Source organism: Pagrus pagrus (genome assembly GCF_965226575.1).
Source record: "Pagrus pagrus genome assembly, chromosome: 2".
Lineage (NCBI taxonomy): Eukaryota > Metazoa > Chordata > Actinopteri > Spariformes > Sparidae > Pagrus > Pagrus pagrus.
Window position 1 is genome coordinate 12,740,827 of NC_140186.1, and position 17,147 is coordinate 12,757,973.

The 17,147-nt window shown below is 40.3% G+C and overlaps 1 protein-coding gene across 1 annotated transcript; it reads left to right on the plus strand.

Moving 5' to 3' along the window:
- Nucleotides 1-7: 7 nt before the first annotated feature.
- papss1 (3'-phosphoadenosine 5'-phosphosulfate synthase 1) lies at nt 8-16,847 on the plus strand. The gene is made up of 12 exons (XM_084374619.1): nt 8-272; nt 1,785-1,899; nt 2,003-2,238; nt 3,456-3,594; nt 4,381-4,499; nt 4,862-4,975; nt 5,179-5,290; nt 7,567-7,772; nt 10,290-10,425; nt 11,321-11,589; nt 12,355-12,584; nt 15,751-16,847. Exons 1-12 carry the CDS (start codon nt 213-215, stop codon nt 15,887-15,889), a joined length of 1,875 nt encoding a protein of 624 aa, XP_084230745.1. The 5' UTR covers nt 8-212; the 3' UTR covers nt 15,890-16,847.
- Nucleotides 16,848-17,147: the final 300 nt, after the last annotated feature.

Here is a 17,147-nt window from a genome sequence, read left to right on the forward strand (position 1 = left end):
TCGTTGACGTGGCTGCTGGAGGAAGCTCTTCCCGGTTGTCGTGCCAGCCAGGCTCCTCGGCTCCTCCGGGCTCCTCCATTCACTGGGGATACCTGTGCCAAAAAAACCAAGAGATAACTCCACTAGCAAGCAAAGAGCCGGTTTACGGTTTGTCTTCTTGTGTCTTTTAAAAGAGGTAGCCGGTTGAAACAGCCGCTGACTCGCTGCCAGACATGGAGACGTACGGCAACTCCAACAAGAAGCAGAAGCTAAGCAACGCTGCTGAGAGCTGGGTGAGTTTTCTTTGGCAAACTTGTCTTAACTCAACACTTCGATTCATCAACCAACCTGTAAGCTATTGAACTGGTTATGAGTTAACAGGCTAATAGGTTAGACAGCTAGCCAATTAGCATGCTCAACAGTGTGGTGCTATACAGAACAGCTAACATTTAACGTCTTGGTTGCTAGCAGCGCCGTGACTGAAAAAGTGGCTAATCAGACAACTGCTGCTAATGCAGGTAATGAAGGGGCATCAACTGTTTGGTTAAAGCCACGCAGCTGTGATAACATTCACTCACCCTGCAGGTCCTAGGTTTCTTTTGCCGGGTAAACTACTTTTGTGTGCACATATTCATGTTTCCTTGATGGTTAAAAACATACTGTAACACTAACTGAGCTCCAGTATTTACAGTCATCCAGGATAAAAATACATCATTCATACATTCAGTGGTCCACCAACCAGCATCAGACACACACCAAGAGCTGACTCACTGTGTCATTAATTAATTAGTCGACAACAGGAGTATTAATCAGTTAATGTTTTAGTCATTCATGAAGCCTTATCACAGTAATATGTTGTGGTAACCGCGTTATGACATTTTATAAACAAAATGGCCCATTGAGAATATAATCAATAGATTCATGGATAATGGAAATAATTAGGGATGCACGATACAGCAAATTCCAAAAAACACTAAAGGGCAGCACATCTCAAATTTCCAAGCCTGGGAGGACAAAATAAAAAAAACAAATTAAAATGGACAAAGGGACATAGATTACAAATAGGCCTAACTCAATAGCATTTTTAAGCTGAATTTATTAACGGTAATTTGGTGAAACGATGAAGTTTCTCCCAATATTGGGAAATTTAAATCATCTGCTATTTATTGGTATCTGTGAAATTCTAGCTGATATAGTAGGTGGCGTTTTTTTCACCTTGAAAGTTGGTTTACGATCTGCCAATAAACACAGAGAAGAAAAAGAAGAAGGAAGAGAAGAAGCAAAAGGAGAAGAACAAGTAGCCCATTGTGCATCTGATGTCAAAATGTTGCACCTGTAATGTAGAGCCACGTAGTCTAGACTAGAGGAAGGCACCGTGATAGTAGCTTTCAGAGAGGAGGGAAAAGTCTGAGTTTTTACACGACAAAACTTATTAGATCTGTGGATACTAAATCATCACCTTTGCTAATTACACCTTGACCTTTCTTACCCTCAGGAATGCATAAACTACAGGTAGGAACTTCTTTTTAAAAAACCAAAATAACAATTTGTCTTATTGGTGTCAGTTAGAGAAGCAGGGGTTATGGGTTCTTGGTATTGGCTGAAAGAAAACCCATATTGTGCGTCCCCTAAAAATAATCATTACTTTCAGCTTTCTTAATATTCTGGGAATGTTGTCTGATGTGATCAACTTAAATTTGTTGATCTGTTCGTGTTTACTTCCTCTCTTTCAATTTGAGTTTTTCATTACTTATTTAACTGTGATTCAAGTGGGCTGAATTGACAGCAAATCTTCTTCATTTCAGGGAATGCAACGTGCAACCAATGTCACCTATCAAGCTCATCATGTCAGCCGAAACAAGCGCGGGCAGGTTGTTGGCACGAGAGGAGGGTTCAGAGGATGCACCGTGTGGCTGAGTGGTAGGTTATGAGCTGTCAGCAGCTTTGATTGACAAAAGTTCAAGAAGGTGGCCCTTCTTTACATGTATGTCATCTCATGGCATCTGTGTCATTCTGTGCCAAGGTTTGTCCGGTGCAGGGAAGACCACAGTGAGCATGGCTCTAGAGGAGTACCTGGTGTGTCACGGTATCCCCTGCTACACACTGGATGGGGACAACATTCGTCAGGGCCTGAACAAAAACCTCGGCTTCAGCCCAGAGGACCGTGAAGAGAACATTAGACGCATTGCTGAGGTGGCCCGGCTTTTTGCTGATGCTGGGCTGGTCTGCATCGCCAGCTTCATCTCTCCCTACAGCAGGGTAAGTGACTCTCCAGAGTAAGCATCAGCGGTTCAGTGAGGGAAACGGATGACGAGAGGGATAAATGTGACTGGTCCTCACTAATACTCTTGAAAATGTGTCTGTCATTCTGTTATATAGTCTTTATTGAACTATATTTAGATCAATTGAGAACCTATTGTGAATTGATTTGTTCTAGCCTGAAGGAAAATTGACTCTAATAGGCTTTACATTGCGTTTACATTACATTATTACATTAGCATTGTAAATTTGACATAAAATTTTGGAACTTGTAAATCTTGGGACGTTAGTGATGACGTTATTGATTATGTCACTGCGCGTCATCCTTATTGTACTGTAATTGATGATGCCAGTTCCAAGAATAGAAGGAAGTTGTGTTAAAGCATGATAAAATCAGGCTTTTGAAGGCAGGATTTTTGTGTTCTGGGCCTGAATTTGAAATATACCTGGGCCTTCTATTTTGAGTTATTATTTTGAAAAGTGAATTTATCGATCTTAATTTTGAATCAAGAATGACCAAAGGAAAATACGATAAAAAAATTTAACTATTTGTAGCACAGCAACTGTAATTCCTTTCCCTAATTACAATGAAGGACTCATGATTAGCATCCATGTTTTACCTTATACTTTTGTTATTGGAAGCCAATTCTGAGCTGTGGTTGCTCCCAAAGGAGCTAATTTACTGCACCCCACAATAAATGGTGTTCTCAACATTTTGTTTGCTAAAAACCAAACCTGATAGGCCTTGATTAAAGGTGCAATATGTAAAAATAGATCCAAGAGTCAAGGTCGAATTTATACTTCAGACAAATAGAAGGCAGCATATCACCATAGTAACAGCCAGCTGTTGCTAACTGTAGCTACCATTAGCTGTGCAGAGTTAGCCATGCAGCTAATGCTCCTGTTAGATGATTCTGCATGAACTGGGAGTAAACACTGGGTAGTGTTAGTATTGTTTACTATCAAACTATTACAAAGTGGCTCGGGGTTAGCTGGTTAGCATGCTAACTTCTGTAGAAATCTCTGCAACACAATACATGGATGCCTTTGACATAGAGTCAAAACTGTTTTTTTCACATTCTGTAAATAATGTCAGCTAATTTTTGAACGTTTTAAACTATAATTATTACATATTGCAACTTTAAATGCTAGCTTTCACTAACTCTTTGGCTAAATCATGTGTGTCCCTCACTGTGTATTTGGTTATTATCTGTCAGGATCGTCTCAATGCCAGGAAGATCCACGAGGCCGCAGGGCTGCCTTTCTTCGAGGTGTTTGTGGACGCTCCACTAGATGTCTGTGAGCAGAGGGATGTGAAGGGGCTGTACAAGAGGGCCCGGGCGGGGGAGATAAGAGGTAGAGTATAGTTTGATACTGTTTATGTGCAGCGCAGCAGCAGGTCCAAGGCCTGGGTCCTTGTATCTGTTATGTGATCAGGACAGTCAGGTTTCACACTTGAACTGACATACAGAGACCTCTGTTACATCTGTAAATTTTGACCTGAAAGAGACTCAGTCAAATTATAATTCTACAACAAAGAGCAAATCTATAAGTTGGAAAACTTTGCTTTTAAGGTGTAGACACATGTACAACGCACATGCTACAGTTTCATCAGTGTTACTTCTGCTGTTATCATAAATTTCCACACTTTCTGTTTGAGTTTTTGCTTACCAGATCAGATTACACAGAAATGACATGACGGTGACAATAAAACTGATGCATCACTGTTGGAGGAAGACTCTTATCACATTGTTGTAATCTTGACGCAATTTCCTGGGTTTTGTTTCATTTCTGTGGAGCAGTTTGGTTTTTGTGTGAGTCTCATTTTTGTCTTAGGTAGTTTTTTTTAATGAGAAATAATTCAGTCCCGACCTGTTCTCAGAAGCACCAGTAGTATGAATAAAACAGCTATTAATCATTGAGGTTTGTTTTAAAAGGTATTTCAAGATGGAACCTTATTAATTTTTAAAAACATTTACAGGTGCTGTTGTTTAAGCCTTTTAAAGGATCCATATTCCACATAGTGGTCATTTCAAACCCATACAGTAATGGAAATAGAAAAAGAGTAAGCTCTTCATGTTGATAAGGAGTTTTGTATATTTTTTGCTCACACTGTGTATTTAATTCTCTATATTTTCACAGGTTTCACTGGAATTGACTCAGAATATGAGAAGCCAGAGGCTCCAGAGCTGGTGCTGAAGACCGACTCCTGCAGTGTGAATGAGTGCATACAGCAGCTTATTGACTTGCTTCAGGAGAGGGTGAGGGACAGAACATTGTGCTGCAGCAAAATATGTGTATCATGTTTAGAATCAGCTGCATGTTGTTTTTATTGGCTCTGTCCTGTCTCAATAATATCCGTGTGACCTTCACAGAGACAGCTAGGGGCTTGAAGTTTAGACTTACACATAAAACTGTTGTGTTTTTCCTCTATTGGCCACTAGGGGGTAGTGAAGCCTCACATTTGAATGAATGTTCGCAGCATCTGTGTTTAATGTGTCATGTAAATCAGTATCTCTTTATTGAATAGTAAACACCTACTGATGTCTTCATTTTGTTGGATGTTTTTTATAATGATGACATTTGTAATTATTAATTTCATATTGTGCTTGTGATTCTGCAGGATATAGTTCCTGTTGATGCATCTTATGAAGTGAAAGAGCTGTACGTTCAGGAGAATAAACTGGACCTGGCTAAGGCTGACGCAGAGACTCTGCCTGCTGTTCAGATTGGGAAGGTGCTTCTAATTTTTCTTTATTATTTCAGATATATCTTATATCTTACGCTGAATTACTTTTATTGATAGCCTTTTTATATACTGTATACAGAGCAGTTATTTATCTATCCACTGATACATTTACCTATAGCCTTTTCATTTAACTTCATTTATGAGAAGTCAATATGTCACTTACTTTATGTGACTGTGTGTCTGATTCCTAGGTGGACATGCAGTGGGTGCAGGTGCTGGCTGAAGGCTGGGCCACTCCTCTGAATGGCTTTATGAGAGAGCGAGAGTATCTGCAGTGTCTTCATTTTGACTGTCTGCTGGATGGTAAGATGATTGTGTTTTTTTTTCCAGAAAAATAACATTTTAAGATTTCACTGTGAAAATCAGTGCTGCTATACTTGAGGAAAGGCACTAGATGGAGATGAGTGCTCATAAAATGGATAACTCAGAATTAGTAGTCTTTCTTTCTTTCTGTCTTTCTTTCTTTCTTTCTTTCTTTCTTTCAGTCTTTCTTTCTTTCTCTGTTTAAAACGTTTCCATCACCTGACACTTTTTTAGTTTTTGTGTTAGTTTTATCAGTTGAACCACACATGTCTGTCAGCTGTTGCATTTTGTGTTCCCCTCTGGCATTTTTTTCTTGTTTTACTTTATTCCAAAAATTAATTGATCAAATGGAGCATTACATTAGATTAACAAATACTCCCTGCATGTGTCCTACTTTAAAGCATATTTTGCACTGTTGGATGTGCTGAAAGGCTGAAATGAGGCTGCATTTTACAGCAATGATGTACAGCTTGGCTAGGTGGCAGAATGGCACAGTGATACAATCAGGAATGACTTGGATTTAGATGCAGAATTTAAAGAAGGATGATGTTGTAGTAATGCCTTGGTTTTTTTGGCACTTCATCCAAAACGAATATCACATTGGGTGTAGAGCCTCTTGGTGTAATTACAGCAATTTCTCATGCATTGTTTGAAACTCCAAGAAAAAGTCAATTTGTTTTTATTGCCCATACGACCACTCAAACCTCAGTTGTGTGTTGTTTTGCCAAGTATTTTGTTACGTACACATATAGCAAAATGAAAATGCATAAAAATAATTGAAAGTTAACATAGCCTGTATTTCATGTTGAGATCTTGACAGGTATATGTTACAACCACTCTCCTCACTGAAGGATAAAACCTTCAGATTCTTACAATGCAGAGCAAAATCACAGATGATTTAAGTTTTCTTCCCAGGAAAGACAGCTAGAGGCAGAAACTGAGCTGTCTGGACAGGACGGAGGCAAAAATATATATCGATGTGAAAAGTCTTGATTCCGCTTTTCCCGTTTGTCCGGAGGGAGAGGGACACAGAGGAAGAGGCTTCTGTATTGATTGACACCACACACCACTGTTTGTCCATTTTCACTTCCTTCCAGGGATTTGACAGTGAATGAATTGATCCCCTGCCATTTAACACTGAAACTGGTGGGGAAGCAGAAAGAGGCATGTTTAGCTAATCAAATGGTCTGCAAAAATAAACAGAGACCCAAATTCAAGCTTGTGTCTCTCTCTCGCTCGGACATTTGGCAGTCTTGTGTGTGTGTGTGTGTGTGTGTGTGTGTGTGCGCTTTATTGGAACCAGCTGTGAGCTCTACACTGTGACAGAGGGGACGAGAGGAGGGTCCAAAGGGGGAGGGCAGGGGCTGCAACGGTCGGCGTCCCCTCCTGTTTCCACTGCATTTTGATGTGATGTGATGTGAAAAGCGTGCTGGTCGAAATGTTTTCATCAACCTGGACGGTAAAATGAAGCCGCCAACATAACACTGTCACTGCACAGCTCCAAATCATAAAATGAGAAAGGGTCAAGATCCAGCTTAGCTTAAGAGGGGATTTTCCTCCTCAAGCTTCTTAAATTGCAGCCTTGAAGACTCGCTGCAGCCTGTGGTTTAGCTGTATATGCCGCGTTTAGCCTGAAGGGGTACAGCATGGAAACTTAATTAGAATGGGTGAGCTGTTTTGTTGATACCCAACCTTTGAACATTTTAACCTGCCTTTTGTAGGATGTCTGTTCTCAGTATCCCTGTGCTTTGCATTAGGGTCCTTTTACATTGTCTTTCTTGGATCGTATTCTGATATTAACGATGCCTGGTGGAGTTTTTTTAAGTCATGCAGTATTCACCTTCATGTTTGCCAGTTTGTTGTCTTCTTCACTGCTTCTTCACATCTTAGATTTTTACTGCCATCGTTTGATGATCATTGAAAAAGTTTGAAAATGGTGCCAGGACTGAGTATTGGGTTGGCCACGTGTCCATGCATGATGCAAACAAGATGGGGGGTTACTCACACACATTGCTCCATATTGACACTAGCCGTCATAAATACCATACGGTGCCTTTTAATATAGCTTAAACTGGAACAACGGATAACATAGTGATAATTGGATACGCTTCCATGTATTTCACAATGAAAGAATTAGTTAATTTTCCTTTTATATATCAGCAGAAATTCATTGGCAAAAATAAGTAATGTTGTTCCTGGTTTAAGCTTCTTCAAAGTGATCGATTATCTAAATGTTGGCATTACATAAAAATGTTCTTTGTTCTCCATTGTCCTAGGTGGTGTCATCAACCTGTCAGTGCCTGTGGTGCTGCCAGTCTCCACTGCGGATAAAGAGCGTTTAGATGGTGTGACAGCTATAGCCTTGGTCTATGAGGGCAGGCGAGTGGCCATCCTTCGCAACCCAGAGTTTTATGAACACCGCAAAGAAGAACGATGTGCTCGTCAGTGGGGCACCACCTGCAAGGACCACCCCTACATCAAGGTAAATTTCTGAGATGACAAGTTCAGGCTCACAACTTTCACAAAACTGAATTTAAAATATGGGCTTATATGTTGGAAATGCTCTTGAAAACCTAGAGCTCAGCGTTGGGGAAAGTCCAGAGCAGCATTGCAGAGCTGCAGACGGTCTGTCTCAGTGTGCTATGTGATAAACACTGCATGTGAAAGCAAACCGCCTCCCTGGATTCGGCACTGATAGAACACAGATCCGAGCTGGACTTTTCACATTGCTTATGGAAAGACTGAATAGGTGGAGGAGTGGAGCTTTTTCTCACAGTCTGTCAGGACGCCCAGTGTAATCACTTGATCTTCTCAGTCCACCCTCATTTTGCAGGTGTTATATTTGGATGCTGAGTCTCTCGCACAGCCTCCACCAAATGCGTTTGAGAATGTTCTGCACAGCTCAACAGGCTGTGGGATCACTGCCAGCTTCCACCTTTCCGCTCACCCAACCCTCCGCCAAATATACCCAGGAATTGTTTCCATCTGTCTCCTATTGACTGCTGCGGGGCTCAGGTAGACTCAGTGGCGAGATAACGTCCTGAAATGATCCTGCACACCCTGCGGAAAGTGCCATTGGCTCGTAGCCGGAAAAGAACAGAACGGTCTGGTGTCGCAGACAAAGACAGTTGTCTTTTTATAAACCCATCTGCGTGGACAGGGAGTGCAGGGTTATTTTTAAAAGTTGCTTGTCAGACTTATTTTAAATCCCATTGTTTTCAGGATTAATGCAGTTGTTAATGCACTTGTACTTTGCCAAAGGTGCAAGACAAAATTAATAGTAACCTACGTAGTATTCCCTGATTTCCCTCCCTGAGGTCAGCTCATTGGCTTATTTTAAGGTCCTGTGCTGCTAAAAATCCTGGATGGAGATTAACTTGAACACCAGCCCGCAGCTGTCTCAATATTTCAGTGCAGTTGCTAGACATTTTTAATCTTAGCAGCAGATATCTTTTTTCTCTCACCTTGTTCATGATTAAGTCTGGCTTGGTAGTGTGTTTAAAGATGCAAGAGGCTTCCAGTTTCATAAATTGGTAAAATGACTCTCCAGTGTCAACACCTGATGATGGCTCAGCACTGGCTCTAAACACACGCTGCTGAGCACTCTGTTATACCACAACTGTCATTCTTTATCCACTCTAACCTGTCACAGCCCCCCATGTGTGTGTTCAGCTTGCTGTGATTAAGGTGTCACTCATTAAAGAGTGTGTGTATGTATACATAAGTGTATGTTTTAACTCCCTGTGCCGGAGCCAGTCTGTCAACACACCTCTGCGCTGGTAGCTACAATGTTTTTTATCCTTTCCAACCCGAAACGACCTGTTCCATATTGCATGCAGTTAATCCACTGCTTCCTGTTTACCTGTCTGTCACTCAAACAGGAGCCCCCTTCATCGGAAACTTTGGTGTAGTGGCTATTTATTTATCTAGGGCCCCTTTTTCACATGTGAACTCCTGGGGCTCTTAAAATGGTTAAACAGAGCGCATGTGTACGTGTAAGCACACTCCTTTTGATATGTCCACGCAGACATTATATTTTCCATTCACTCGTGTTTGGAAAATAATGGCTGTTGATCTCTCCAAAGAATAAGGCTGTTAAGCATCTTTCATGACTCTTCTCAGGCCAGCAGGGGACTGGTTGGATTACTTGCAGTGTGGGAAACAAATCACGACAAGGTCCTGAAAACTTCTTACGAGGGAGCCAAGTGGTTATTGATCACATCACGTAGACACCTCTGCTGCGGACAGCTTCTGATTTTGATGCATTGTTTGCCAGATCATTCTGAAATCAGTCTGTTTGTAAAGTCTGGATATCAAAGAGCATTGTTGTTTTTTTCACATGATAAATTACATGTCAGTGAAATGAGTGACATCTTTTTTCATCAACTTCCAGATCATCTTTTCGCGATGCCTCCAGACTTATGGTTTCATTTGTGGCCCTTTGTTTTTAGTTCTCTCCGTCTTCTTTTATTACCCACCGAGCCTGCAGAGAATTGTCACTTTGTATCACATTAACATCGTACAGGCTAGTGTTTTCAGTAACTCAAGCTACACTCTCATAAATGCCACAAGGGGCAGGCGAAAGATGTTGCCTGAAACAATAGCAGCCTTTGCCTGGATCCAGAGCACTCCTGTGACATTATTGGATGAATCTCTTGAGGGGAAAAATTTCTCGCCAATGTGGTCATGAGCTCATCACCAGGTTATATTGTGGAACACAATCTGAGTTCGTCTCCGCTCTGTTATTGAAATTAAGGTAGTTGATGCGGCCAAGAGCAGAGGAGTCGTAACGCCAGAGTTTTGTTGACTGTTTAACGACACACAGTCTCTGATTTATGCCGTTGTATCCTCGTTACAACTGGGTTATAACTCGTGGGTTTTATTAGAATTCACGCTGGCCTGGTTCCAGCACAGTGAAGTTTTTATGGACCACAGTGTCTTAAGTCTGGATTATGTTTGAGTTGTGTTCCCTGTCATGATCACTGTGACTCCTTTTCAGATGGTGATGGAAAGTGGGGACTGGCTGGTCGGGGGGGACCTGCAGGTCCTGGACAGGATCCGCTGGAATGATGGACTGGATCAGTACCGGCTGACGCCCACTGAGCTCAAACAGAAGTTTAAAGAAATGAATGCAGGTACGGGCCAAGTACTGTCGGAGCTTGTTTATTTATTCATTTTTTCCATAAAATGGTGATGAGATCTTGAACCAAGGATTTTGTACAGAGACACTAGAGTCACATTTAGTGGTGTAATTTGCATAATGAAGCAGAAATGTAAGATGGAAATGCAGAAATAAATAAAACGGGGAAATAAATAGGGAGAAAAATGCAAAGGGAAAAAAATACAGAAATAAATGTGTAAATACATTTCCCTCGGGATCAGTGAAGTATCTGTCATTCATCTATATTTCTACCTACCTACCCACCCATCTGTCCTTCCTACCTTTCTATCCTTCCTTCCATCCACACACAGCACCACTGTCATAGGCTATGACTTCTGACATTTAACCTATCATATAGTGTTGTGGACAGGACATTGGGTGAGTTGTGATTACAGACAGAGAAAAGCAGCTACATCAGAGCCAAAGTAGAATTTCTTTTTATTGAATTTAAGCCGGACCCCTTTTCTTTCTTTTCTATTTTTTTTTATTTGCTGATCTCAAAGATGATTCAACTTTTGATTCAAAACTGTGATACAAAACAACCATGAGTTTAGTAATCTGCTGCACCCCTAGCCACAATATTGATAAACTGCTACCTTTTTTCTTAAAAAGTAGAGGACAAAGTGGATAATCCACTCTCTACAATCCTTTTCTCTTTGTTTAGTCTTTGGGATGGAAGTAAGGGAGACAGTAGGGAATTCATGGGAACGCTCTGGTGTGATTCAGTCCCTCATTGTATGTGGTTTCAGTGGTCGGGCACTTAGCTGCTTGATTATCACTGGGTACATTGTGGCCTTTTGTTTGTTTTATACAGATGTGTTCAGATGTGTTTGGTCGCAACTTAAACCCTTATTTTTCTCTCTATTTAGATGCTGTATTTGCCTTCCAGCTCCGCAACCCAGTCCACAATGGCCATGCTCTTCTGATGCAGGACACCCACAAGCGTCTCATCGAGCGGGGCTACCGCCGGCCTGTTCTGCTGCTCCACCCCCTGGGAGGTTGGACCAAGGACGATGACGTGCCGCTGCCCTGGCGAATGAAGCAGCACGCCGCTGTGCTGGAGGAGGGCGTCCTGAATCCAGACTCCACCATCGTAGCTATCTTTCCTTCACCCATGATGTACGCCGGGCCAACTGAGGTGATGATCATCAGGAATGCCGTATTTGTGGTTACATGCTTGAGGTGTATTTTACAAAAGCCTTAATGTTTTCCTCAAAACTGACACGGAACAAAAAATGTGACTGCAGCGCAGAGCGATGCCGACATATGCTGTCACATACTTGGTGTCTGCAGATTTTTGAGGGTAAAAAATGGCAGGAAAGGGAATTTATGACTGTCCTGAGGCGCTCTGTTTAGTGTTACCATGCCATACACAAAACCACCTCGTGTGACTGAGTGTAGCTGTGTAGCTGGAAATCTTTTAATCATTCACTTATGATAATGGGAAAGCTACAGCTTAAATTATTGGGTGCAGATTGGAGGCTGGTGGATGTCAGGCAGTGTATTTGTTCAGTTTGTGATTCTGAAGGGGAGGGTTACAGAGCCAGGCTGTGCTCCAGTTATTGTTCTGACCTTGTTTACCCTTTAATAAAAGCATATACTGTTGGTCTGCCCACAACTCAAATATTAAAACTACCTCTAGACTAATCTGAATATTGTACTTCCTAACAACAATACGAAGTACACAGGGAAGAATCTAATGGCACTGGTATTAGTAATTGTAGTATCTGAATATGGGCTGTGTGAATTTCTTGGTTGCTTGAGCATTTTGATAATTTTATAGTATTTAGATAGCACCTAGACCTGCTTAATAATAATTTTTAAAAATGGATGAAATATGGCACCTGTAATGTTTCTCCAGTATTTACAGTTCTTCTGTTTTTCCTTTTTTCCTTGTCCACAGGTTCAGTGGCATTGCAGAGCTCGGATGGTGGCCGGAGCCAACTTCTACATTGTGGGCCGTGACCCTGCAGGCATGCCCCACCCTGACACAGGAAAGGACCTGTACGAGCCCACTCATGGGGCTAAGGTCCTCACTATGGCTCCAGGTCTCATCACCCTGGAGATTGTACCCTTTAAAGTCGCTGCTTACAACAAGGTCAAAAGAGCAATGGACTTTTACGATCCCAAAAAGTGAGTTGTTTTTCTTGTTTCTGTTATATTAACATTTTTTAGAGCCTTTTTTTGTGTCCCATGGTATTTAAGTTTATCAGGGTCTTGGAATACAGAAATAGTTTGATTCAAAGCGGAAGTTATCACTCACACTGAAATAAAAAGCTTATTTGTAGATTTATTCCAGAGTAATACCTCTCATTTATCCCAATTAGGACCAGAATACTAAACAGACAGTACATTCTCTAAATTAGTTACTCATTAGACTTGTCTTGTTCAAACAAAACCCTTTCATCCATTTCCTTTCCTTCTTCTATCAACAGTAAAAAAATCCAAGCCAAGAATAACAGGCATTGTTTTTCTTTCCTATATGGTCCAAAGGTTTTGGGGATTAGTATGAGCTTTCTTGTTGCTCAGAAATTAAAGAGACCTGTTATTAATTAAAGTCTGTATAGGGACACTGCACATGATGACTCACAAAAATCATGCAATCTCACTGCCTGTTGTCCGGATTTAATGCAACCCCCCCAATCAGGTTATGCAACTTTAGCTGAGTTTCACCAGACTAATCAAAAAATTGGCTTTGTTTTCCATGATGCATATTTGTGATGTTGAGTACAAAGCAAATTGTTGGTCGGGAACATCTAGTACTTCTTGTGCTGCTAAAAATGGTATGTTTAAAAAATGACCGAACACTTGTTTAGTACATTGACCCTTGACGATATGTCAGAAAACAGAACGATATTTCAAAAAAACGGAACGACATTTCAGAAAACAACGATATTTCAGATGACAAACATTTCTGAAACCGCGAGAGTTTTTCGGAAAACACAGCAACACATCAATCAGAAATGTTGTTTTCTGAAAAAAATGTAAACATACATATATAATATGGTATATAATAAGTTAAAAAATTCTATAACATGCTTTGTAGTTGTATCAACACATTAAAAAAAACAACTCATTGGCCTACAATGAAACACATTTAAAACACATTTCAGAATATCATGTAAAATCTCTCCCATCATTAGATAGACTGTACTGTAATTTTTAATCGAATCTCATTGACCCAGTGACTTTATCATTCAAATTCTAACCTTAGAGAGCAAATGCAAGATGGTAACTGGGTTTACAAAGTCTGTAGTCGTCACTCACTCACTTAGATTTATGGCATTCCATTCTCTCATGCACACTGACAGCGCCTTGCCAGATTTCAGGAGGAATATGGATGCTTATCCTAATCACCAGCAAAACCCCTCAGTCTTCCTGTAAAGTGTAATGGCTCACATCACAAGCAAGCTGTTTCTAATTTGACACTGTATAAAAATGTTCTCGGAAGAATTTGCCTGGAGCTCTTTCACCTCACGCCATGTGAACTGTTGGGTCTTCTTCCCAGTTTCTCTTTGCTTCAGAGTAACATGACTTGCCCTTTTTATATAAGAGCAATTAGATATTTTACTTCATAAACAGCAGGACTTTGACCCTCTCTGAGTGTAATTTCATGTAAGATGAGTGTAAATGTCTGCTGACAAGATGTCTAAAACTGTCTTGATTATCCCTGACAGTAATAGAGGAGGCTAGTGAAGATGTGATGAACTTGTGCCAGCACTGCGCTCAGCTCCTGTCGTGGATGACGGCTCGACTTGGCTGCTTGCTTCAAACAAAGTTGTTCATATCTTTTCTGAACGAGGGGAACTTAACGTGCAGCAAGGAGCCATCTGTCATAGAGAAAGAGGACATAGTAGACACAAGAATGTTTGAAAGTTTAAATCTACAATCTGATTATCAGAAGAGGGGCTTCCTGACAGTATTTAATTTGAAGCATGGGATAGCAACCAGATGTTTGACAGTAGTGTGTGATACCCTGAAGTGATATTACAGTTTTTATTTATACATCTAAACCAGCGTTAAGGGTTTCATTTGATAAAGTAGTCCCATTAATGTTGGTTTGTTTTTAACATATCAATTTACAGGTATATTATATCAGGCTGTGTTGTATTGAATAGCAATTGGTTAGTAGTACTAACCCATCTATGGGTAGAAAGTGGCATGAAAATTTGAATTCCAGGCACTCAAGTTGATCGTTTAGAGCAAAGAACCTCTAACAGATGTGTGCTCATTCATTATAAAACCACACAACGTATCACAATTTTCCCTTTTTTTTTTTTTTACATTTATTTCTTTCCTCCACCACCAAAAGTTCTCCAGTTATCAGCTGTTTCTTCATCGTAAATTAATTATCGGAGATGGTTGTTGTTGGTTGTATCATCTCTAGTAGAGCCTAAGTCGTCTCGAAGGCTTAATTGTTTGTTTTTTTAACCCTTTAAATTGGACTTGTATTTACATGCAATATTAGAAAGATTTTACTTCAAGACAGGGGCGGACTCGGGATGTTTGAGGGGCAGGGGCAGAAAAAAATAAAAAGCACACCACATATATGCAGGGGGGCACAAGCGCACAGAAAGTTGGGATATATTTATAGTGAAGAGAGGGCACCGGCTTTATTTTGAACACAAGGGTATCTTAAAATGACCACAGAGAAAATTCAGTTTCAGCCATGTATGTGAAAACATCCTGCTAGTTTCAAACTCTACAAACACCTCATTTTACAGAGTGAAGCTCAAATATTCAATTCTAGGAGTAAGAAGAAAAACACATTTTTGTCTTTAAACACAGGCATATCAATTATACTTGTCCTCCAACACACTGATTTTGAAGAATTCCTAAATGTTGAAAGGCAGCTGGACTGACCTTGCTTTTCAAACACCATTGCAGTGGCGTGCTAGAGCTTACTGGATTGTCACAGTATCTCTCCAGCCACAGAGCGATTTGGGAGGAATTATGAATGAATCAGCTGCCAGAAATGTCAGAACAGAGCACTCATCATGTCTTATTTCACTGGGTTGGATGTAGAGATGTCTTGAGCCGGTCCTAAGTATCTGGACCGATCCGGGCATATTTTTAAATTATCCGTATAGATCAGAAGTGGAATGTGCAATGTTGTAACAGCTTGGTTTTGGTTTCAAATTGTGTTTGCAGAAATGCTAACAGGCCTGCTCCTACGCATTGATGCACTTGATACCAGGGCAGCAGGGAGTTATTGTTGACTCATTTCCTGTGCTGTTGATATGCATCTTCTCATTGATTTTACTCAAAACTCTATTCTCTCCTTGTTTTTTTTTTTTAGCCATCAAGATTACGATTTCATCTCAGGCACACGTATGAGGAAGATGGCCCGCGAGGGAGAGAATCCTCCTGATGGCTTCATGGCACCAAAGGCTTGGGCTGTGCTGAAAGAATACTATAAGTCACTGGAGAAGGCCTAAAGGTTGAGTCTTACATGAAAAAAACATGGAAACACATTGGTTTCTACTGATGTTTTAAATGACGAATGTGGGGGACCACTCATCTACTATCAAAAACCACACTGACTTCTTCCTGTGCCACTTGTACACTCACTCTCAGTTGTTTTTTAGTCCTATCACATTTGTGTTTTAACTCTATGTACATTAAATAAAGTAGGTAAGATCAAAAAAATGTTCACAGTAGATGTTTGTGTTACTCACTAACTTTATAACTGTATATTCTGACGACTGGTTACAAACATATTATGTAAAAAAGAAAAGGATCAAAACTGATAATGACCTGTATTGACAGTACTGTTGACCAGTACTTAAATAGGCGCGGATGGATGTTCAGTATTCGTGATGTCCAAATTGAAAAAGTTACTGCACCTGCTAGAGTTCACCTAACTCACCCAAACAAGTCGCTCTGTACTGTACGTTTGCAAGTGACAGTGGTAATCGCTCAGAATTTGGTGTACACAAGTATTTGATGTAAAAGTTGAGTGCCTTGGTCTGCAGAAAGTGAATTCACATGTCTTGTTTGAATTAGGACACACAGACACCACCTGCTTCTTGTCTCACTTGTGTTAAGGTTACACTGAATAGGTCCATACATTTTTTTATAGGGATATGAGACCCTAACCTTCCTTAACTCCTAGGAAAAAACTTTTAACTTTTTTTTTAGTCATATTTAGTCTATTTATTCTCTCCTAACCTTTCTCTTTTTTTAACTGTGATGTGCATGTAGTTTTGGTGCTCGTCTCTCAACTGTTGATATTTTGTTACGTTTTCATTTTTTCTGTTCATCGGTTGCTAATATTTTCCATGTGGTAAATCATTTTTAAGAGTTGGCCTGTATAAACAGATGGTTGATGGTTACCATCATGGGATCAGATTTGTAATCTTCCTTGTCCAATAAACCATTTTTAGCAAAAAAGAATTTGTTTACTTTTCCTTTCTGTAATCTTTGGATTTGTAGCACTCAGTGCCTGGTATACGTTTTCTTTTTTGGTTTTTTTTGCAGCACACCAAAGAGTTTAAAATGCATAACATATTCTCAACTTAATTTTAAGTGACAGCACTGAATTACATGTATTTTAGAAACTAACCTACACTGATGAGATGTCATCACTTTTTAGCTGCTTGTGACATCTCAATAGCTCTAGATCTTTTCATGTCTTTCTGACCAACCTGTTTCAAGTGCATCTTGTCGTATATATGAACAATGCACTCTTCAACA